Source organism: Microcaecilia unicolor, chromosome 1, assembly GCF_901765095.1.
Source record: "Microcaecilia unicolor chromosome 1, aMicUni1.1, whole genome shotgun sequence".
Taxonomy (NCBI): domain Eukaryota; kingdom Metazoa; phylum Chordata; class Amphibia; order Gymnophiona; family Siphonopidae; genus Microcaecilia; species Microcaecilia unicolor.
Genome location: NC_044031.1, coordinates 320,215,530 through 320,240,227, shown reverse-complemented (window position 1 = coordinate 320,240,227; position 24,698 = coordinate 320,215,530). Strand labels below are relative to the sequence as shown.

The 24,698-nt window shown below is 42.6% G+C and overlaps 1 protein-coding gene across 1 annotated transcript in view; it reads left to right on the top strand.

The window, feature by feature from the left end:
* F13A1 (coagulation factor XIII A chain) overlaps positions 1 to 24,698 on the top strand; it is a 206,863-nt gene that overhangs the window by 35,005 nt on the left and 147,160 nt on the right. The window contains exon 4 of the mRNA XM_030208812.1: positions 22,282 to 22,533. Coding sequence (XP_030064672.1) covers positions 22,282 to 22,533 — 252 coding nt within the window. The remainder of the gene's footprint in view (positions 1 to 22,281; positions 22,534 to 24,698) is intronic.

Genomic DNA, 24,698 nt, shown 5'->3' with positions numbered 1-24,698 from the left:
TGTAATAACTTGCTTAGGAAAGCACCCTAAAAGCACGATTAGAGTATTAGGAAAGGAAGCAGAGCTGGGAAGCGCAGTTTTTCTCTCCCTCTGAAGGATGCCCGTCAAGATGCCGAGGCCTGGTCTGGAGAAAGGTAACGCACTGCACAAAACAATGATGGATTCTCCACCTCTATCTAAATCGCCAGCTCACCCTCCAGGCCTGCAGTACAGGTGTCCATGCGGCACTTGTCCCAGATGCTGGACGATAAGTTGGCCAAGCTGCACGAAGGAATTGAGGAGATTAAAGATAATATTGCAGGCCATGCGGCACGGCTCCAACAGGCAGAAGACCGCATCTCCACCCAAGAGGACCATGCGGCGGCGGAGTCTCAAATCAGCAAGCTGGAGGCCCGAGTGCAAACCCTCTCAGACAGGATCGAAGACCAAGAAAACCGGGGCAGACGGAAGAATCTCCGTCTGATTGGATTACCCGAGTCGATCCCAGATTCTGAGCTGAAGGAGTTTCTGGAGCAATGGCTGCCGAAAACATTGGGGCTCCCCTCGGAGGTAGGCCCAGTCCATGTGGAGCAGGCTTACAGAGTTGGAGTGCGCAGGGAGGACTCTGGAAGAGCTCGCCCAGTAATTGTAAGATTTTTGAATTATGCCGTTAAGATGAAATTATTGGAACTGTACAAAAAACAGCGTGTATTGGAGTATAAAGGCAGTAAGTTGCTGCTCTTCCAGGACTTCTCACTGAGGGTAACGGAACAAAGGAAGCTTTTAGCACCCTATTTATTTATTTATTTATTTATTGTTTGCATTTGTATCCCACATTTTCCCACCTCTTTGTGGGCTCAGTGTGGCTTACAATAAGATAAGAATAATGAAAATACATTTGTTACAATTTGGTTATGGGTTATATTGTACAAGTTATGCGAGATAATCGAATTATCATTAGGAATATCACAGTGGGACGTCAACATGAAGCTTAAGGGCAGTGTTAAGACACAAAGGCATGTGGTGTACATATTTCTGTGAGTAAGTGTATGAGTAGTGTTGAATTATGGGGGATGGGAGATCATAAGTGGATGTATGATGCATTGATGAACATTGAGTGTGGACTCTGTGTTTTGGTTCTTTCCGTAAATTGTTTCAAATAGATGGGTCTTCAGTGATCTGCGGAAGGATGCTCACAATTGTTTGCGAAAGGTATTCATTTTGCTTTTCAGTACCCGGCCAAAGTGAAGATCACTTATGAGAACCGTACTGTGAGCCTGACTAAGGTGGAGGAACTAAAGGCATTCTGGAGAAGATCTCTGAAGCATAGAAACTTGCTCTGTGGTATGAGGCTGGTGTTTGAGGAAGTAACTTGAACGGCTGCAGTTCTTTTACAACTAACTGTTTGTGAGGGCAAACCGGCGGAGCTTAGTGCTACGAAGAATTGTTTTTGCGGAAGGGCTTCCACTTTCATTCATGTTTCTGAATGTGAAGTTGACCGGGTGCTCAAGTTTTTGAGTGTCATGAGTGTGAAGAGACCAGAGCGATGGGGTTACCTCTTAGGAAAAGACTCAAAACTACGATGGGGTGTTCACAAAGTGTCTCTGTCTCTGCTGGTCAACTTATGGTCTAGTGATGTTTTCATAGTTTCATTATGCAAGTTTTGAGTATTTAAGGCAGCTTGAGCCGCGGGATGTGTACTGTGTGAGGTGGGTGGGGGAAGGGGCGGGTGGGACGTTTGGTTCTTCTAGGGAGTGGTAGGGGCTATTGAGTGAGGGATATGTGTGAGGAGTGTGGAAGGATCAGTGTTTGGAGGGAGGTTTGCATGTTGGAATGACGGGAGGAGAGGGTCAGATAATGCGAGGCGGGGGGAGGGGAAATCGATTGAGTCTGGGATAGGAGGGGGGGTGGGAGTGTGGATGGGGTGTGTGTGTGTGTGTGTGTGTGTGTGTGGCTTTGAGTGTGTCTGGAAGCAGCAATGACTACCTGGGGGATAGTAGGGGAGGGGATAGCAGGGGAGGGGGTTGTTTTCACTGGGTTTAGGACATCAGGCAAGAATACCATGAAACCATATCCACCCCAGAAAGGGGGATATATAAGTGAGGCATGTCATCTCATTCATCTCAGAGGAGGTTAGTTGGAAGTTACAGCCACACTCATGGGAGGGTAGCTGCAACCTCAGGCCTTGATCTGGGACAGAGGTGTTATGACTTACTAGTTGCCTATTAGCCACATGGAAGCTGATACTGTACAGGACATTTGCATTATTAAACAAATACATTTACAAATGAGTACAGGTGCCCTGTTAAAATACTTACGTCGAGCCCTGAGGCGCCGTCTCACTGCCCTGATCATGTCAGGGCTCTCCCTCTTGATTTGGCGGAACCTCCGCCGGAGGGACTCGAGGTCCCTCCGAATGCCAAATCTTCTGCAAGATATAAGTTTGTACACTAGGAGTCAGGGGATGGCCCTTCTTGTCTTCAGCACACATTCATTTGGAAATCTGATAGGAGAGACTCACAACACTGATTGTGGGGGAGGGGGGGACATTACATTGGTACAGATGATGTCATTGAGGTGGACATGTGGACAGAGAGTACTCTGTGTGTGCAGTATTGCAGGGATGTGGGAATGTTTTTGCTTTCTAGTACATAGATTCTATTAATGAATGTGCATGTGCACATATCACTGATTATCCTTGAATGCAGACTACAGTTTGTGCCTACATTGCTGAGGGAGCTCTTATATGTGTAGCTACAGGAGGGGGGCCCTGATAGCCCAGGAGGGGGGAGGGGGTGGAAGCAAACACTTACCTTTCCAACCTGTCCCTTATTTCACACCAGGCATGGATGGAGACAGTCCTGGGGGGCAGGTGGTGGTGGTGGCGAGAGAGAATGCGCCAGTGCTTCATGCACAGGTATACAAGGCACAAATTTTCACCTCGCTGAAATTTGGCTCGCGCCTTAAAGCCATGTTTCTCAGTGAATAACCGTTGGAAAACGTGCATTGCCTTATATGGACGCCCATGCGTGATGGATGTCCTTACGTGCACACTTCCATATATGGATGATGAGTCAGCACGTGGATGACATGACATATGGACGTCCATGATGTGCATGGACCGTTGTCATGCGTGCAGGGCCTTATTTGTATGAACACGTGTTCACACGTGTGGAGTCTCTTATCTGAATCATTATCAAGTATGCAAACCCCTTCATATATACACAATAAAATATGTATGTTCCTTGTATTTCCCTTAGCTGCTGAAGGACGTCCCTCTTACAGGCCCACTGTCCTTAGGCAGTTCTCTAAGACACATGTCCTTGTTCCTGTATTTTACACTTATGAATGTTCTTTATATTTTCCGTATCTGGATGTCCGCAACTACATGCACTGTACTTACAGAACAACCAGGTACATCAAAGAAGTCTAAAGTATAGTAATAAGGACATCTTTCTCGTAGAACCACCGAAGGATGTCCCTATTACAGGGACTCTGTCCTTCGGTGGGCCTAGTAAGATGGACGTCCTTTGGCAGTTCTGTGAGAAGCTCGTCCTTGTTACTGTACTTTGGACTTCTTTGATGTACCTGGTTGTTCCGTAAGTACAGTGCATGTAGTTACGGAACAACCAGGTACATCAAAGAAGTCCAAAGTAGTTGAGGACATCCAGATACTTTACTTTATACATTGAATGTTTTAAGGATGTCTTTGTAGTATTTTTCCTATACTTTGGGCGTCCCTGATTTGGGCGTTTTCAACTGCGATAATGGAATGTCTAAGGACGTCCATACTATTTTCCCATTATACCTACCTGATTTTGGCTGACTTCGTGAGGGCGACCTCATTCATACTTGGACGACCTTTTGAAAATGCCCCTGCAAGCATTAGCCAGCTCCACAAAAACAGATATTCAATGCCAAAGCCTGGACAGGGTTTGGCATTGAATTTCCAGGAATAATGCCAGCAACAGTCAGCAAAACGCTCACCGCCTCCGGCTGAGTATTTACCGCTTTGTTTTTTGTGAAATTGAAGTACTTCACCATTCTTTATAGGCATGCTTTACCTTGCAGAAGGTGCTTATGTTTATGGTTATTGTAATGCTTCTTGCAAACATACATCAATGAAATATAGTAAAGTTGAAAAAAAGGGAGAGAGGAGAAGAAGAAGAAAACAGCATGTTGCAGGCAATGGTGGTTTTGTTTTTTTCAGGTGTTTGCCATTATCATATCTATATCAACACTATGGTTTGACATCTAGAGCACTCTTTAATGCTCTTCACTCTAGTAAATGTTTTTGTTTATAGTATGTTATAGCGTGAAATGATTACACTTATACTTCAGTTTGTAGACTGCCTTGAATGAATCTATTAAGTCCAAATGACAAGAATGCATTTAGATGTCTGGCAAGGATTGACTAGCAGATGAAGTTATATTTGCAGTTAATGCTGCCAAGCAGAAGCAGAGCTGGAGGTTGGGGGGGGGGGGGGGGGGAATGCAAGGAGAGCAATGCTCTCCGAAATAGATTTTGAATAAAAATGGTGCCTACTTCGCTTGCTGCTGGGCCCACTCCCTTCTCAGGTCTCTCTTTTCCTCCCCTCGCTCCTGATCATCTTTTGCAGCATTTCAAGTTCAGTGGTAGAACGGAAGTGGTGTCTGCTGTAAAAACAAACTGAAAGGACATGGGACCATTTTGATGCTGGGGGAGAGAGATGGAGTGATGCAGGATGGGTAGAGAGAAAGACAGGATGATGGATGCAGAGAAGAGAGAGAGATAGGGTTATGCTGGATGAGGAAGAAGAGTGAGAGATGTTGGATGGGGGAAGAAAGAAAGGGCAATAGTGTATGAGAAGAGAAATAGATTGGGGGATGAAAGGGAGATAAGAATGATTCTGGGTGGAGGGTGTGAAGAGAAACAGGCAGAGTGATGGTAGATGAGGGGGAGGGGAGAGAGAGAGGGTGGAGAAATGCTGGATGGAGGACTAGAGAGAGACAGGGCGATGGTGGATGGGATGAGAGATGGGGTGTTGCTGAATTGAGTGGAAGAGACTGAGAGAGTTAAGAGAAGACAGAAGAACGTAGAAACCAGAGAAACTAATGGCCAGACAAGAAAGATAGAAAAAGAATTTTATTTTTAATTCAGGATAAAGTAGTGTGGTAGCCATGTTGATCAACTCCAAAGGTTAATAAAAAAAAAATAAAACAAAAAATGGAAAATTAGGTGATACTTTTTTATTGGATCAACTTAATACATTTTTTGACCAGCTGTCAGAGTCCAAAACTACCTTCCTCAGGTCAGGACAGTATACAGTAAAAGCATTATACTACTCGCATCTCTGTTCTAGGGAAAGAGGTTTTGGCCTGTGAAAGCTAATTTAAAAATGTATTAACTTAGGGGCGGCAAGTCCAACACAGGTTTACCGCTCACGAAAAAAGGAAATACCACCGAGCTACTACAGCAGCCCAGTGGTAGTTCCTACTCCCAGCATGCTGTCATATCGGTTACCACCGGGTTAGTGTTGGAGCCCTTACAGCCACCTCAATGGGTGGCGGTAAGGGCTCCTCCCCGAAATGGCCAAGCAGCAAGTGCTTCACTTACTGCACGGCCATTTCCTGAAGAAAAGAAAGACCTTTTACCCGCTGTGGTAAAAGGGGGCCTCGGTGTACATCAAAAAGGCCCCTTTTGCCACAGTTTGGTAAAAGGGGCCCTTAGTGCCATAAAAATATATCGCCGTATTTTCTGTTTTTTGTTTTATTTGTATTTAATTTCTAATGTAGTGATTTTGATGTAGTTTTTGAAATCTGCAGCTGCTATCATTGTTTTGCACAGTATAGGAGGATATACATTGCTGTTTATTTTTGGACTCTGGCTTCATGGGGGCTGAAATTAATTTTTATCTATACATGTCTATTTTTAGGTTATAGTTGTGTATTTGATGAGGGTCTGTGTAGAGTAGTAGCTTGGTGGTTAGTGCAGCAGACTTTGATCCTACAGAACTGGGTTTGATTCCCACTGCAGCTCCTTGTGTCTCTGGGCAAGTCACTTAGCCCTCCATTGCCACAGGTACAAATAAGTACTTGAATATACTATGTAAACTGCTTTCAATGTAGTTGGGAAAAACCACAGAAAGGTAGTATATCAAGTCCCATTTCCTTCCTTTCTCTGTGTGTAAAAGAGGCTAGGTATTCTGTTAAGCAATGAATGTCTGTGTATGATCAATCTGTACTAACACAGCTTGTTTTAGTTTTTCCATTAGGTGTATTGATGTTCTAGCAGAAACCTTCCTCCAGAACTGTTCGCCACACATGTTTTCAGTTATGTATATACAGGGGTTTTTTTGAGGGGGTACTGAGTACCGGCACCTTTTCCATTGCCTGCTAAAATTAACCTATGATCCCCAAGTTTTAATGAAAGAGCTCAGGCCCTACATACCAATTCTGCCTTGTCACAGTTTCTGTGACTGGTTGCAGGGGTCCTGGCTATTGTGGGGTGAGTCCCTCAATGATCACCCCACCCCTGAAGGGTGGCCTGGCATTTGAGTCCCGGCACCTTTTTTGCTAGAAAAAACACACTGTGTATATACACATTCTGATCCAAATTGTCTTGACTCACCTGCATGTTCTATTTGTATACACGTTTTTCTTGCAATACGTTCCTGCATTCATTTAGCATTCCTAAAGTTGGTTTTGACTTATACTGTGGAGGAGTAGCCTAGTGCTTAGTGCAGTGGACTTTGATCCTGGGGAACTGAGTTCAATTCCCACTGCAGCTCCTTGTGACTCTGGGCAAGTCACTTAACCCTCCATTGCCCCTGGTACAAAATAAGTACCTGAATATATGTAAACCGCTTTGAATGTAGTTGCAAAACCTCAGAAAGGCAGTATATCAAGTCCCATTATATGTCCATGTTTAATAAGAATTTGTATTTTGCCCATAGCTGGATGTGCCTTTGCTACTGCATGTTTTGCAGTACAACTTTAGTTGTTTGCACTACCAGAATAGTTTCAGCATCTCTCAGGTTTGTAAAGTTTTTCTGGTATGCCACCACTCGCTTTATGGGTTGAATGTTTCATGGCTTATTTACCTCACAGATTATTTCACATCTCTTTTCAGTGGTTCATACAGTGAGTTTCTCTGATTAGATGAGTTTGGTCAGTTGTATTAGCATTTCTGTTGCTATTGACCTGATTTACTGGTTATTCTGTTTTTAGATATATTTCTGTTTTGCACTTTCCCATTGTTTTTGTTTTTTAATCTACTTTTGCTTTCTTTATGAAGATGGTTTCTCTGCTTCATTTCAATTTATAAATATCCATGAATTGGTCAGTAATATTGTGAGACCACATCCATTGTTTGGCCACATTAGATCATATCTCTGTTTGTTTTTTTGCTCTCTGTTCCTTTTTTTAATAATTTATAATTTTTCATTTTACAAGGGTCACTTGCAAACAGTAATACAGAGATGACTTACATTAATACAATATTAGAGGTAAACAATCTCAACTAGATAAATGGATTATATACAATCTTTCTCTTAGATCACAAAATAAATAGGGAGAGTGAAACAAGACAAGGAGATCAATTAAACAGTAAACAAAGAAAATGTGGTATTAACCTGATTATCCCCAGTTATTTATCTGAATCATTATTCCACATTGATCGTTGGCTTCTTCAAACCCAAGACGGTGTGTAGTCAATAAGTTTTGTTGGAAACATACTTATTGTCCAATATTAGTGGAAATAATACACCTGATTTCATTTTTTTCTCTCTTAAAACCAGAAATTATTTAACAATACAAACACTTGAATCTCTAATCCAATTCCCACTGATCAAGGTAATCCCAGTTTCACAGGCTTCACTCCTTTTGAATTAATATACTAAGAGGAATCATTTCTTTGCTCTGTTCCATTGTCGCTCATTTTTAAATTATTTATTTTTAATTGTGTTTTCTTATTGTTTGCATGATTCTCAGACCCTCAGCAAGCACTGTCTACATAATTAGTACTCCATTGTTAACTGCTCCCATAGACCAACCATCTTTAGCTATACTCTGAAACGATACAAGTCTACATGCAGTGAATTCCTAACCAAGAAAAACAATATTTCTGACTTAAATGAGACTAAGTGAATTTAGAAAAAGAGTTAAAAAGTAAATTGACTCAGCATTTTGTACCGAATAAAGCTAACGAAGGGTAATCATCAAGACCCAAGTTTTGTGGAGATTTAAAAACAGTACTGTATTAGCATTAACCCTGGCTACATTTCAAGGTGTGCTTAAGGTCAGTGACACCCCTTTGTCTTACAAATACCTGAACTGCTCAGATCACCACCCCCCCCCCCCCCCCCCACATTGCATACAGTAATTCCAATCCTTCAACTTGAATAAGGGAATTATCTGGATTTGTAAGCATGAGAGCTACACGGTGGCCTGCCGCCCACCCTAAACTTTCCCTTCAAAGCTGCACGACTGACTATGGAAGAACAGCAGCCTGATAGAGGAACCCAAGAAGTGCTTAAGGTCAATTCTCTCCATTGTCTTACACAGGGCTTTTTTTTGAGGGGGGTACTTGGGGGTACTGAGTACCGGCACCTTTTTCATTGTTTGCTAAAATTGACTCATGGTCCCCAAGTTACAGTAAAAGAGCTCAGGTTCTACACACCAATTCTGCCTTTTCATAGATTCTGTGACTGGTTGCAGGGGGCCTGGCTATTGTGGGGTGGGTCCCTCAGTGATCACCCCCACCCCTGAAGGGTGGTCTGGCATTTGAGTACTGGCACCTTTTTTGCTAGAAAACAGGCACTGGTCTTACAAATACCTATCCTGTTTAGCTCTGTACTTAAAACCATATCTCAAACAGCAAATAAAAGAAATTAAGAACTCTACAACTGGAAAGCTACACTGTAGCATCTCGCCCAATCTAAACTCCCCCTACTGCTGCATGATAGACTATGGAATAATGGCAGCTTAAATGAGGAACCCTACCTAATTATAGCAAGTATTAGTGTCATTTTGAAGCCTGGCACATCCACACCTCCCCACCTTAGGAGTAACTAAGACACCATGACCTTTCCTCACCATTGTTGACATCTAACATCAAGGAGGTTTCCAGTCTGAAGTCTTTAACAGCGCACATTTAGGACTGATAAAGAGCGCCAAACCCGATTTGACTTAAATACCTCCAAAAGCTATCACCATGAAGTGGCTCACATGCATTTGCTTAGCCCTTTCAAGCACGTTGGGCAGCAACCTACCAGATAACTTACTGCCTAATGCTATCCCCATAATCTATAACCCTGTACTAAGAAACACTAATTGTAGTGTCAGATATCTGCTAGACAATGCCAATATATACTGTCAAAACACTTCTATGGTTACAGACCAGAACCAAATGGCTAACATTCAATGGCCTAAAAAACCTTGCTACCTTTTGCAATTATCCAAACAATTCTCCCCTTTGGAACACAAATCTCAACTCCTGTCCCTGCCATTTATATCAACGCCAGTCTGTGAGGAACTGTCACAATTTTCAAGGATTATTTTCCTGGGAGACTTAAACTTACACTTGGAAACTGATGCAGATGTTCACAACTTCAAATCATTCCTGAAGGACTCAAACTAACTTAATTCTCAGAAGATGCAACTCATGAAAAAGGCCATAGTTTAGACTTTGTGACTTCCTATCCTAGTAGCTTGATTAGTTCAATCAAATGGAAGCCAGTATCATGGTCTGACCACTTCCAACTGGATTTCACCATTGATATCTGTATGTCAAGCTTAACCAGACACAAGTCATCCAAACTCATCTCCACCAGAGGTAAAATCAATGAGGACACTTTCTGGTCTGAGCTAAGATTCCCTCACTACCACATCTCCTACACATGGTTCGATCAAATCCTGCTGGGACACCAAGGTGAAAACCATTTACCACTAAAAAAAAGTCAAGACATCCAGAATTTTGCCGTGGTTACAGAAGAACTATCCATCCTAAAAAAAAGCAATGTCAACACCTTGAAAACCAACAGAGAAAAAACAAAGATACTACTGATAAATCCAAATGGAAGTCAGCCTTCCTATGCTACAAAAAGAAGGTAGCAGACTCAAAATGCTAATTCTATAGCAGCCTAATAGGTCAAGATGATCTTGACGACAAAAATACTTTTCTCCTTACTTAAAACACTAACTTCCGCTAATAAGGATGAGCATTCACAGAAAACATGTCCCACTGCCAAAGACCATCGCCTGCAAACTACCATCCAGTGGCAAGCATACCCCTACATTTGTAAACATCTCTCTTTATATCTGGAACAATTCTCTATTTTACACTGGTCACAATTTGGCTTCAGATCATGACACAGTACGGAAACTTTGCTGCTAGCTCTAACTATATATGTCAAACACCTATGCAAAGGCAACCAAGTAATGTTCCAATTCTAAATATCAGCAGCATTCGATGTGGTTGACCACACATTTCTATTCAAACACCTGGATCAGATAGGAATAAGAGGGACTGTGTTTAAATGGTTAAACAAATTCCTTTCAAATCAAAGCTATTCTATCAAGCAAAACAACCAACTTTCCAACTTCTGGTCTCCTAACTGTGGGGTCCCACAGGGATCTCTCCTCTTCCCTATCCTGTTCAATCTCTTTGTCATCCTTGCCCCAATATACCTGGACTCAATGAACTACTGTTATCCTATGCGGATGACATCTTGCTTCTCTTACCAGTGACAGCATCAAACATAGATCCAACTCAGCCTGTAGCGAACGGTATGACTGCTGTTAGCAACTGGGCCATGACCAATAAACTGAAATTGTGCAAAAAACCAAGGTTCTGTGGTTCCGATACCAGGAAGTTGAGGTCCCATCTTCAATATTTTTGGCCAATGGTCAAATCTTTACAGTCAAATCTGAAACCAGAGTACTAGGGTATTTGATTCTTCACTCACCTTCTCTTCCCATATTAACCAGCTATGGAATAAAACACTATTCAAAATGGGACAGGTACATCTAGTCAGATCATTCTTCGACCAAAAAGCCTTCGCACTACTAGTCCAAATGTTATTTCTACCTCACTTGGATTACTGTAACATTCTATTTCTTGGTATTAAGTGTCAATATCAGACAAAAATTGCAAATCATACAGAGCACAGCTGCTAGACTTTTATATACAGATTGAATAAATATACTAGTGTTTCAACTCATCTAAACAAACTGCACTGGCTTCCCATACCATAAAGACTCAGGTTCAAAGCTGCTAGTTTAGTTTTTCAAATCCTACAGGACTTCACCTCTGAACTGCTGACTAAGACTGCTTCACTATGTCTGTTCCAGTCTAACAGACTGAAACAACAATTGATGCTAGCATCACTGTTCCAAAAGACAATTCAAAATCAAAAGATTTTCAGCTCTCTATTCCCCATTCTTGGAGTCAAAATATGGAATTCTCTTTACCTATTCCCATCAGAACAGAAAACAGTTACCTGAACTTCAGGAAGAGGCTAAAAACATATCTTTCCAAAGAATGCTTCATAACAATCCAGCATGACTTCTACTCTGCTGCACGTCTCATATTCCGCCAGAACCGATATACTCATATCACCCCTCTCCTCAGGTCACTTCACTGGCTTCCAATTAGATACCACATTCAATTCAAGCTTCTCCTTCTTACCTACAAATGCACTCAGTCTGCTGCCCCTCACTACCTTTCTACCCTCATCTCCCCTTAAATTCCTGCCCGTAACCTCCGTTCACAGGACAAATCCCTCCTCTCTGTACCCTTCTCCACCACCGCCAACTCCAGGCTCCGCTCATTCTGCCTCGCCTCACCCTATGTTTGGAACAACCTTCCTGAGCCCTTACGCCAAGCCCCCTCCATGCCCTTCTTGAAGTCTTTGCTTAAAACCCACCTCTTCAATGCTGCATTCGGCACCTAACTCTTACCGTTCAGTAAATCCAGACTGCCCCAATTTGACCGCCCCTATCGGACTGACCGTTCACTTGTCTCTTAGATTGTAAGCTCTTTGAGCAGGGACCGTCCCTCTATGTTTAAATTGTACAGCACTGCGTAACCCTTGTAGCGCTTTAGAAATGTTAAGTAGTAGAAGTAGTACTTCCTTAGTATCATCCATTATCTTTTCCTTAATGTTTTTGGTCTCATGCATTACACCAATGGTCTCTAATGTTTCTCATACCTCACACTAACACTATTTGCTTTTGTCTCATCTAGAATGTAAACTGCACTGAACCCAGGAAAGGGGGATATTAACGGTATACAAGAATGGATTTGAATTGAATTCTTTTTTACTAATAATTTTATACGTTTGTTTTGTGAATAGTGATTGTGACCCCTGAAGCAGGTGGGCCCCATCTGCTGAAACAGGGTATATGGTGCTTGTCCAATGAAGTTTGAATTTTCATCTATCTGCCTACTGGAAGTCATTGAGTTATCCCCGACTTTCTCCTTGCATCTTAACTTCATAATGAGCCAATTTGGGAAAAGGAATAACGAGGCAATGGGCATCAATGGAATGCAAAAACCGATTTGATGTATACAGAATAACAAAAGAAGACAGATAAGGAGTACCCCAGTGGTAGGCTTTAAAGGCAAGGCACTACATTTTACAGTGCACGTAGTAAGGGAGTGACATGGTCCAACATGCATGCCTGGTACAGAAAGTGAGCTGCAGTATTCTGAAGTGTCTGAAGATGGCAAAGCTGATGCTTTGCATTTGCAATACCTGCATAAATGGAGTTGCAGTAATCCATTCAGGAAACAAGAAAAGTCTGTACTAATGTATGAAGAGCAGATGCAGAAATAAAGCTGCGAAGAGACTGAAGATGGTAAACAGAATAGAAACTGACTGACTTTCAACAAATGAGTTATCTGATTATTGAAAGACAAGTCTGAGTCAAAAATAATTCACAAATAATGGAAACAATCAGTGTAGAAATATGCTATCACTTGCTCTCAGTGAAATACAGGCCAAGGGCTCAGGCTAAGAGCTAGGCCTCTATAACAAGCACTTAATTGGCAGTAATTTGGAATTGCGTGCAGATCTGCCCTATGCCCTGTTCTATAATATGCACACCTAAATTTCATCGTGTGCAACTCCAAAGGGGAAGTGACCATGGGAGCGGTATAGGCAGGTCAGAGGAGTTGACAGAATTTAGGCGCGATGTTATAGAATACCTGGATTTGTGCGCCTTCCATGAGTTGGGCGCCAATATTGACACCAGTCTTTGGCAGGCATAAGGGCTCATGCCCACAGTTAGGTGCAAAATGTGTGCTAAGCTAGTATTCTATAAGGACATTCCAAAGAGGACAAGTATTCTGTTGGCCTCCCCATTTGAAACAATTAAGCCATTAAGATAAATAAGTTGGTTAATTGGGCTATTTGCCAACAAGCAAATCAGTTGGCCAACCTCTTACTACTACTGATGAAAAGCTCTTTCAGGAGCTTCAGAGATTACAATTTACCTGCGGCACAACATTTTACATTAATCTCTGTTCTGTGACATTTGGGTATTCCACTGACAGATCTAGAGGAAGATTAGGCTCTCGAAAAGATCATTCGGAAGCAGGGCACATTGCCTCGATATGGATCCCAATTCTATAAAATAATGCCTAAAAGAAAAGTCCAGAAGCCATTATTAAGATGGACTTGGGGAAAATCCACTGCTTATTTCTAGGATAAGTAGCATAAAATCTATTTCACTGTTTTGGGATCTTGCCAGGTACTTGTAACCAGGATTGCCACCATTGGAAACAGGGTACTGGGCTTTATGGACCTTCAGTCTGTCCCAGTATGGCAATGCTTATGTTCTTAATCAATTGTGATAGCTCACAGCATGCATCTGGTCTTGAACATGTTTGGGAGCATGAGCTTGGACAGGAGTTGGAGGCTCCATAATGGAACAAGATATGGCAAATGACTATACGTGCCTCTGCTTCAGCATCCATTCATCAGTCTTATTTTTTGCTGCATAAGGCCTATTGGACACCATCCTGCTTATAATTGAACGAGAAAAACGCCCAAGTTCCGACCTAAATCGGGAGATGGACGTTTATCTCACAAAAACGAATAACGCGGTATAATCGAAAGCCGAACTTGGACGTTTTCAACTGCACTCCATCGCAGAAGCGTACAAAGTTGATGGGGGCGTGTCGGAGGCGTGGTGAAGGCGGGACTGGGGCATGGTTATCACCCGAACAGAGATGGGCGCCTTTCGCAGATAATGGGAAAAAAGTATGCGTTTGTAGCTAGAATTTAGGGCACTTTTCCTGGACCCTGTTTTTTCACGAATAAGGCCCCAAAAAATGCCCTAATTGACCAGATTACCAACAGAGGGAATCGGGGATGACCTCCCCTGACTCCCCCAGTGGTCACTAACCCCCTCCCACCACAAGAAATGATGTTTCACAACTTTTTTTTTTCACCCTCAAATGTCGTACCCACCTCCCTGGCAGCAGTATGCAGGTCCCTGGAGCAGTTGTTAGGGGGTGCAGTGGACTTCAGGCAGGTGGACCCAGGCCCACCCCCCCTACCTGTTACAATTGTGCTGCTTAATGCTTAGTCGTCCAACCCCCCCAAACCCACTGTACCCACATGTAGGTGCCCCCCTTCACCCCTTAGGGCTATAGTAATGGTGTAGACTTGTGGGCAGTGGGTTTTGAGGGGGATTTGGGGGGCTCAACACACAAGGGAAGGGTGCTATGCACCTGGGAGCTCTTTTACCTTTTTTTTGTTTGTTTTTGTAAAAGTGCCCCCTAGGGTGCCCGGTTGGTGTCCTGGCATGTGAGGGGGACCAGTGCACTACGAATCCTGGCCCCTCCCACGAACAAATGCCTTGGATTTATTCGTTTTTGAGCTGGGCGCTTTCATTTTCCATTATCGCTGAAAAACAAAAACGCCCAGCTCACAAATTGTCGAATAAAACATGGACGTCTATTTTGTTGAAAATACGGTTCGGTCCGCCCCTTCACGGACACGTTCTCGGAGATAAATGCCCATGGAGATAGACGTTTTCATTCGATTATGCCCCTCTATATAAACTATCAATGTTTACATCTACAAGGGATAACAGATGTTGGCACTTGGGGATATTGGAACTCTGTCACGTATGTTGTTTCAGTGCTCATCACTTCAGCAATACTGGTAAGGAGTGTGGATTTGTACGTCATACGGCTTGCTTACTTCTCTCCCACAGAAGCAAGTTAAATTGATTTTCTTATTAGGTGGTTAAAGTTGTTTTAAATTACTGGAGAAGTACTCAGGCTATTACTGTTGTTTATTGGTGTAACCTTGTTTTTGTACCGGAGGTGTGAGGGCAGTGGAGGAGAAGCGTAGGGTTGTTAGGTTACGGTAGCGCTCTTTCATAATTGGAGAGTATTGGATATGGCCTAATTGGTTGTGCTATGATCTTAACACTTTTGTTTGGCCATTATTGTATTGCTATCCACGATATATTGTAAGCCACATTGAGCCTGCAAAGAGGTGGGATAATGTGGGATACAAATGCAATAAATAAAAAATAAAATAAAATAAATTGTTTGTATTTTTTTTTTGTTATCTTGAAACTCAATATGAATATTGGAACTCAAATAAAAAGGATGCTCCACGCTAGATTAGTGTGGATTATCCCGATGCCTAACTTTGGGCACCATTTATGAATCTAGTGCGGATTATCCCGTTGCCTAACTTTGGGCACCATTTATGAATCTAGTCCTAAGTTCTCCTGTGTTAGCCCTGCATTATTCAGTTAAAGCATGCTAATACAAATGCACTAGCTGGATAACATGGGAACACCCTCCCTCCACTCATTACATGACCCCTTTAAAAAGTATTTTTAGAAAATATTTAACACTAGTAAAAAAGGCCTGTTTTGGTAGGAAATGAAACGGGCGCTAGCAAGGTAATTCCCCAACCCTCTCTCGCTGTCTCGCTCTGTCCCCTGCGAGACCCATGCCCCCCTCCCTTCCTTCCTTCCAGTTCAAGGCCTCCTCACGCCCCTCCCACCGAGTTCGACACCACCCTCCCTCCGATTTCAACCCCCCCCCCTCTGCATTAGTGACCCCTGGACCCCCCTGCTGCGACCCTCTCGACCCCCCCCCTTTCCGGCAAAAACCCTCCCCCACTGTCGCATACCTGTGCTGACGGGGGACCCCAACCCCCGACAGCTGAAGTCCTCTTCTCGTCTGCGCTGGCGTTTTGTTTGCTGAATCTGATCAACTTTCTGTGTGTGCGTCTGATGTCAGATGCACGCACAGAAACTTGATCAGATCATTCTTCAAGCAACGTCGCGCAGTCGAGAAGCAGACTTCGGCTGTCGGGGGTTGGGGTCCCCCGTCAGCACAGGTACGCGATGGCGGCGGGGGAGGGGTTTTGGCAGAAAGGGGGGGGGTCGAGAGCGTCGCGGCAGGGGGGTCCAGGGGTCAATGCGGAAGGGGGGGTGTTGAAATCGGAGGGAGGGTGCAGTGTGGATCTTGGTGGGAGTGGAGTGAGGGGGTTTTGAACAGGGAGGGAAGGAGTGACGTGTGTGTGGGTGTAGATGTGCTTCGGGTGGGGGGAGGGGGTGTTTGATGTGCTTGGGGGGTGATTTGGTGATGTGCTGGGGGGGGGGGGGGTTGTGGTGCCGTGCTTGCAGTTTTTTGTTGCGCCGCTCCCTGCCATTTGCTCCGTGTGTTTCCCTACTCATCCCCTTGCCTTTGAATCAGCTGTGAGTGACGTCATCTGGGCTTCGGAGCTTACTCAGGAGGCACGGACACGTGCAGTCCCACATTAGAACGTTGATGGTGAGAATTATTATATAGGATGTGCTTGGCATGTGCAAACAGGCATAATATCACAAACACTTTAATGCATTCTGCAGTAGTCTGTTTTTCCCATTCTAAGTGCACATTAGGGTTTAACGCCATTTAGTAAAAGGGCCCCAAAGTTAACTAGATAAATTGTTTTGAACATTTGATTCTAGATATTTTTGGAATTAGACCACATGAACTCATTACAGCCATCAGTGAAATGGAAACTCGAGGACAGTAAGATGGCTGGTTAAATATGCAAAGGGGAACAGTGCGCATGGAGTAGTCTCAAAAATCAGGAAATGCCAGAGTAAGACTTTAATTTAATCCTGCAGAAAATCATCAATCAATAAAGGCAATAATAAGTTCCCCCTCTGCTGCCTAGCCTCGCTGCAAACGTTTTCGACCTTGGCTTAGAAGGCATTTTGTACAAGCGCAGAATGGGAGAAAAGATTCTGAAGGCAGGAAGCTCTGTGAATTCTACATTACCAATGCAATCAGAACTCTCTTGGCTGGCAATATCCCAGAGCTAAAAAGTGATCTGTAAAAATGTCTGACTTGCCATTAGTTTGATTGAAAGGATACACATTTACAGCCACAATTCTCTAATATGAATTCATAAATGATTTGTTTGCATTTCTCCGCTTCTAACTGGATATGTCAAGAAACAACTTTCTTCTTCCTTAGTACTATTTTGATAATTTATCTCTAGGTCATGTGCTCTTTGCAGGTGATTGGTCTCTTAAATTACAGTAGTATTGATCAAAGTATTTATCTTAATATATATTGATAACCTAACAGCCCAGTGCTAATTGTTCATTTATCTCGGAGAATGTGCCACTATGAGGGTACATACACAGCAATAAATTTTCTTTCTTCTTAGCACATGTAGACACAGACAAATCAATAATGCTCCCATTCATTACTTTCTCACTGCAACAGTCTTTTTTTCAAATGTGTTTTTAGTGACTCTTCTAATCACCTCCTTTTCTTCCTTCTTATTTGCCTCCACTTATTCACTTCCACAAACTGTCAAGTATGTGTGCGCACTTCTTGCTAAGAGCAACCTTTCCAAATGATGGAAGCTTATAAATTTACACTTATGTATGGCAAAACTATTTGCTTCAGTTTACATAGTAGTTTGGGCAGGGGATTTGAGAGTCTTCACAGTTGCAAGTTTAGAATAGTCCTCATGGCTCAAGGGAGGCTGTAATGTTTGTTTCTTACAGAGGAGCAGAGGAGGGAGGGCTGAAGGGCATAACCGCAGATGAAGGTTAGGGAGAAGAGGTGACAGAATTTAAAAGGAGGACAAGGAATTTCACACAGAGACTGCAGAGATGGGAAATAACTAGTGAGGTAATTAAATTTGCTGATGACACAAAGTTATTCAAAGTTGTTAAATCGCAAGAGGATTGTGAAAAATGACAAGAGGACCTTACGAGACTGGGAGACTGGGCATCCAAATGGTAGATGACATTTAATGTGAGCAAGTGCAAAGTGGTGCATATGAGAGAGAAGACCCCGAAGTATAGTTATGTGATACAAGGTTCCACATTAGGAGTCACTGACCAGGTGTCATTGTTGATGATTCTCTGAAACTCTCTGCTCTGTGTGCGGCGGTGGCTAAGAAAGCAAATAGAATGCTAGGTATTATTAGGAAAGGAATGATAAACAAAAATGAGGACATTATAATGCCTTTGTATTGCTCCATGGTGTGACCGCACCTCGAATACTGTGTGCAATTCTGATCACTGCATCTCAAAAAAGATACAGGGAAGGGTGACGAAAATTGATGGGTCGACTTCCCTATGAGTCTCTATGGCTGAGGGGAGATATGATAGAGTTCTATAAATACTAAGTGGGTAAAATGAGTAGACATGACTTGCTTGTTTACTGTTTCAAAAAATACTATAAAGGTTAGGCGCCGAGCCTTATAGAATAGCATGCACCCAGATGCGCACACAAATCCTAATTGGAACTAATTAACTGCAATAACTGGTTGTTAGTGTCCAATTATTGCTAGTTGAGGGCTTGTTACTCAATTAAGTTGTGCAAGCAACTTGGGGGGGGGGGGGGGGGGAGTGCAACTTTGGGCACCATATAAAGAATCCAGGGTTACTGTATAAGTGGAGGGTAATTCTATAAAGGAGTACCTAGAGGGCACCTGATTGGAGCCTATTCTCTAAAAGAAAGGAGAGATCTAGTTTCTTTTATAGAATATTGGCAGTTAGGGGCATGCATATACACTAGCCATAGAGTGGTGCAAATGTTTGTTGCTAGATGCCGGGGATTCATGCATAACTTACAACCTCGGAGTCATCTTCGACTCCTCCCTCTCCTTCTCTGTGCATATCCAGCAGACAGCCAAGACCTGTCGCTTCTTTCTCTATAACATCAGCAAAATTTGCCCTTTCCTCTCTGAGCACACCACCCGAACTCTCATCCACTCTCTCATTATCTCTCGCCTTGTCTACTGCAACCTACTCCTTACTGGCCTCCCACTTAACCATCTATCCCCCTTCAATCCGTTCAGAACTCTGCTGTGCGTCTTATCTTCTGCCTAGACCGATATGCTCATATCACCTCTCTCCTCAAGTCACTTCACTGGCTCCCGATCAGGTACCGCATACAGTTCAAGCTGCTCCTACTAACCTACAAATGCACTCTACTACTACTACTACTACTTAACATTTCTAAAGCGCTACTAGGGTTACGCAGCGCTGTACAATTTAACATAGAGGGATGGTCCCTGCTCAAGGAGCTTACAATCTAAGAGACAAGTGAACGGACAGTCCGATAGGGGCGGTCAAATTGGGGCAGTCTGGATTTAGTGAACAGTAAGAGTTAGGTGCCGAATGCAGCATTGAAGAGGGGGCTCAATCTGCAGCCCCTCATTACCTCTCTACCCTCATCTCCCCTTACGCTCCTACCCATAACCTCCGTTCACAGGACAAATCTCTCCTCTCAGTACCCTTCTCCACCACCGCCAACTCCAGACTCCGCCCTTTCTGCCTCGCCTCACCCTATGCTTGGAATAAACTCCCTGAGCCCATACGCCAGGCACCCTCCCTGCCCATCTTCAAATCCTTGCTCAAAGCCCACCTCTTCAATGTCGCTTTCGGCACCTAACCATTATACATCTATTCAGGAAATCTAGACTGCCCCAATCTGATTGACTGCACTTCTTTGTCCTTTAGATTGTAAGCTCCTTCGAGCAGGGACTGTCCTCTGTGTTAAATTGTATAGCTCTGCGTAACCCTGGTAGCACTTTATAAATGTTAAGTAGTAGTAATATTCAGTGTTATGTGCATGTGAGTTCCTCCCAGACACCCACCCGTAAAATATGTGCTAACATTTTTGGCATTTATGCATGTATATGCCAGTATTATAGCCATTTACATGTATATTTACCACATAAAATGTTATCGCCTTCTTTGTAGACTTACTCCCTAAATGCTCAAATAATGTACAGTCAGTGCAAAGGTTGTGTGGTAACTGCTGAGGTGTTTCTAGCATGTAGTTTCTAGCATGTCTTTGTACATTTACTGCATAGGAAAGTTCTTTACCACCTGTTAAGTATATGCACAACTAGAGAGGATACACTTACTGACAATGCATGGCAAAAATTCATGTGTTAACTGCAGTGTACAGTCCATCTCTGCTCTTTGTCCAAAACCAACCCAATTCCCCCCCCCCCCCCCCCGCCCAACACCGCATGGAGTTAACGTGCAAATTAAGAGGAGCTGTCAAGCCAGTACAGGAATTCACACAGGGGTGAATTCTATATATGTTGCAAAAAGTGCTATTCTATAAGCGCTTATGCCTAGGAATCGTGCCTAACTTCAGGTGTGGCCATTTGCACCAACTGAAATGTGGTTCAAATCATTGCACCTAAATTAGGCATGTTTCCCCCTCAGTCAAGACTACACATGTTAATTTTAGGAATACCCCAGTTCCAGCCATGACCCTCCCATTTCCAAGTTGAGCTTGCACGTAAAATTGAGATATGGATCTTGTGCCTAAATTTATGCACGTATATTCCAATTAAATCTAATTATTGCTAATTGCTTGTTAACAAACCAATTAGCACAAATTAGCTAATTCAATTTAATTGTATGTGCAAATTGGGCACATACACCCCCAAATTTGCATGCACAATTTTAAGCAATTTTTGTAGAATTGGGGGGGGGGGGGCGCTGTTTACTGTATTTTAGTAAATAGTACTATCAGGTATCTTAAGGGAGAGCTATTGTCAGTCTGGTTAAATGTGTAAATTGCTGTTTACCCAAGTAAGTGACTTTGTAGATAGCACCCCCCCCCCCCCCCCCCCCCACAGTATTAGATCTTGTAATAATTCAACTAGAAAATGATCTGGCTCTCCAGGGCCAGTGTCTTTTAAGGTTAACATAGGAAAAAATTAATTAGTTAAGAGCACACTGATTTCCACTTAGAATTATTTAACTTTAGTAAAATTATATTTTTATGTTTATATTTTATCTTTTTTTGCTTATTTATCCAAAGTCTATTTGGATTACTCAATTAAATCAAGGAAACCAATGTTTTGATTGAGTACCTGGCAAAAAGTATGTAAAATAGAGAAGAAAACAGTATTGGACCAATAAGAAAGTGAAAAAGTGTTAACAAGAAAGGAGTTAAGATTTGAGATGATTACAGAAATCATTAGAGTAGATAAAATGGAGTAGTTTGACAAATGTAAGAAGTCAAGGCACTCACTCCAAGCAAATAAAGGTTACACCAAGTTTTAATTTCAGGCTTGTAACCAATGAAAACACACAAGCCAAAAATGTATCCTGAATCAACAATCAGATCTGAACCTAAGATGCCCTCATGTGGTGGTGTTTCTATTTAATCTAAACCAAAGCTGAACTATTTTTCACCAGTTCTGCTTTACATAATTACAAACGTGGCAATTGACCTCATTACAACTTACCTAACAATTGATGTTTGACCTGTCATATCGGGGTTTTATTCCACCTTTGCTTATGTTCCTCCACCAGAGCTCTCTACCCATCTACCAGTCAGAGATTTGTGAAAAAAGTTATTTGTAAAGCTGAATAGAGAACTGTGTTGAAGGGAGAAAGGGAGAAGGTAAGATTAGAAATAGGGGTGGGGGAAGGGTAAAGAAATATGTTTTGATTGGGTTACAGGCAAGAACCATAGGCTGTTTTCAAAACTAGCAGCTAACACTGAACACCCAAATCTGAGTAAACCAAATCTATCCAGATAAGTTTAAGCTAGATAAAGTTCTGCTAACCTTAGGCAAAAATCTAGCTGGCTCCATTCAACTGAAAATCTGTTTGATTTAGCCAGTCAAAAATCTACTGGCTAAGTGATGCATCCAGCAGCACTTTGAAAATGTATCCCATATTCATGGGGATTTTTACTGTATATATCAAATACATAAAAAATATTTTTGAAACATCAAAACATTCTGTGAAAGTGTAAGTCAAAGAATAAAATAAAAATTCTGTTCTCTGTTTCAGGTCGATACCCACAGCAAAACAGAGGCACATATGTCCCAGTCCCTTTGGTGGAAGAACTGGAACCTGGAAAATGGGGGGCTAAGATCATACGGAATCTACAGAACTCTGTTAACCTGCATGTAATGTCTTCACCACACTGCATTGTAGGAAAATATCGCATGTACATTGCTGTTTTGACCCCCTTCGGCATCCGTAGAACAAATAGAAACCCTGAGATAGATACATACTTTCTTTTTAATCCATGGTGTAAAGGTAAGGAACATGTGGCATTTCAGTTTTTCTTTTGGATTCTTTTAGATTTCACTTAAGATGCATATTTATAATATGTCCACATCACAGCAATTTTTACAACGTTCCCAAAACCCTCAAATGAACCAAACCCTAACCCCCAGATTCTATAAATAGTACATAAAATTGTGTGCTATCCTGAGATGCGTGCGCACGAGCCTGTGAGACCCCGGCCGAGGGGTATGGGGTGGCCACGGAAGTAACTTGGCCAGACAAGGTATATAAACATCAAATTAATGCTTTATTTACTTAAATCTGGGCTTGTTGATTCACAGGAAAGGTAAAGTCTCTTATCTTCATAGGGGAAATAGTCTTAGCATGGGCCTGCGGCCAACAGGGCCCAGTTTATAATTTCTTTCTTTCTCTCTTTTGGAATTCCAGGTCTGGCCCTAGCTGGATCTCAGAACATGGCTCAAAATCCTCAAAAGATTGACTTACTTTAGCCAAGTCACAGCAGCTAGAAACATTCAGTAAAGGCATATGCTAGGGCTTCATTTCATCCTTCCCTGGGCCTCTGTATCCGGAGCCTTCTAATCTTTCTTCCCTGGGCCTCTGTATCAGGGACTGTCTCCTTCTGAGACCTCTGTATCGGGGCCTGTCTATTCTGACCCACAGGAGGGCTTTTACCTTTTGCTCCCTGTCAAGCCCCGCCCTCCTGGCCAGCCAGCCCAACACCCCTCTACCCATTTACCTCTGTAGTTCAGTCTCTGGCATGGCAGGTTTAGCGCCTCCTGCCGTGAAGTGGCTGAACTGCAATCTCAGAGTGAAAGAGTTTCTGGGGATGCCTAGCCTTATGTCCCTCACTCTCTCACAGAGCTAATTGGGTGAAAACAATCAATTATTGGCTCTAATTGGCAACAATTTGGACTTGCATGCACATTTTGCCAAGCGCTATCCTATAAAGATCCATTCGCAAAAGGGGGCATGGCCATGGGAGAAGCATGAGCAGGTCAGGGGCGTTCACTACAGATGTGTGCAGAATTACTGAATAGCAAAGATCCGTGCCTAACTTATGCACCAAGATTTACACCAGGTTTCAATTGGTGTAAATCCTCATGCCCAACGTTTGGCGTTGAAATAGCGCTATTCTGTAAATGGCATGCAACTCGGAGCACCATTTATAGAATAGCGCTCCATACAGATTTTTTTGGCACCATTTACTCAATTTAATCCTAAATGTGATGATCTTAGCCATACAGGGCTAGATTCTATATATGGCGCCTGGAAAATCTGCATGGAAAACATTTTCGCCAAATGTATTCTATACAATTTCAGTGTGGTTTTTAGAATATGCTTACGGCCGTCTGTGTACTATATTTAGTTGCGAGGAATTATGGCAGGTAAAACCTGGTGTAAATACCGGCATCTAAGTTAGGAACGCCCACGACCTGCCCATTCTATGCTCATGGCCATGCCCCCATTTTAACAATGCGCATTAGAATTTATGAGCACCATGGTATAGAATGTGCTTAGCGAGTTCTGTGCGCAAGTTCTAATTAATGCTAATTAGTGCTAATTGCCTTTTACCATCCAATTAAAAGCGCTGATTGACTTTTTAACCAATTAGATTATGCGCATTGTTATGGAATACGCTTAGATTTCCACACAGAAGTCTAGGCGCGATATATAGAATCTGGAGGACATTGTTTAAATAACTAGCTAAATCAAACCAACATCCAAAGGAAGGCTTGCATTCTTAATTTTCAACTGCTTTTTGCAAATAAGTGAAACAGTTAACTAAGTGCATGCAGGTAGTTGAAATAGAAGAGCTCTGCCCACGCAGGGTGAGTCTTTTGAAGTTGAATTCTGATCAATTGGGTGACAGTCTAACAGACTGAAGAAAGGGAGGTTGAGTGACTGGAGAAATGGGTTTTACATAAATATTGCCATTCTGGGAAAGACCAAAGGTCCATCAAGCCCAGCATCCTGTTTCCAACAGTGGCCAATCCAGGTCACAAATACCTGGCAAGAACCCCCAAAAAGTACAAAACATTTTATGTTGCTTATCCCAGAAATAAGCAGTGGATTTTCCCCAAGTCCATTTTAATAATGGCCTATGGACTTTTCCTTTAGAAAGCTGTCCAAACCTTGTTTTAAACACCGCTAAGCTAACCACCTTTACCACATCT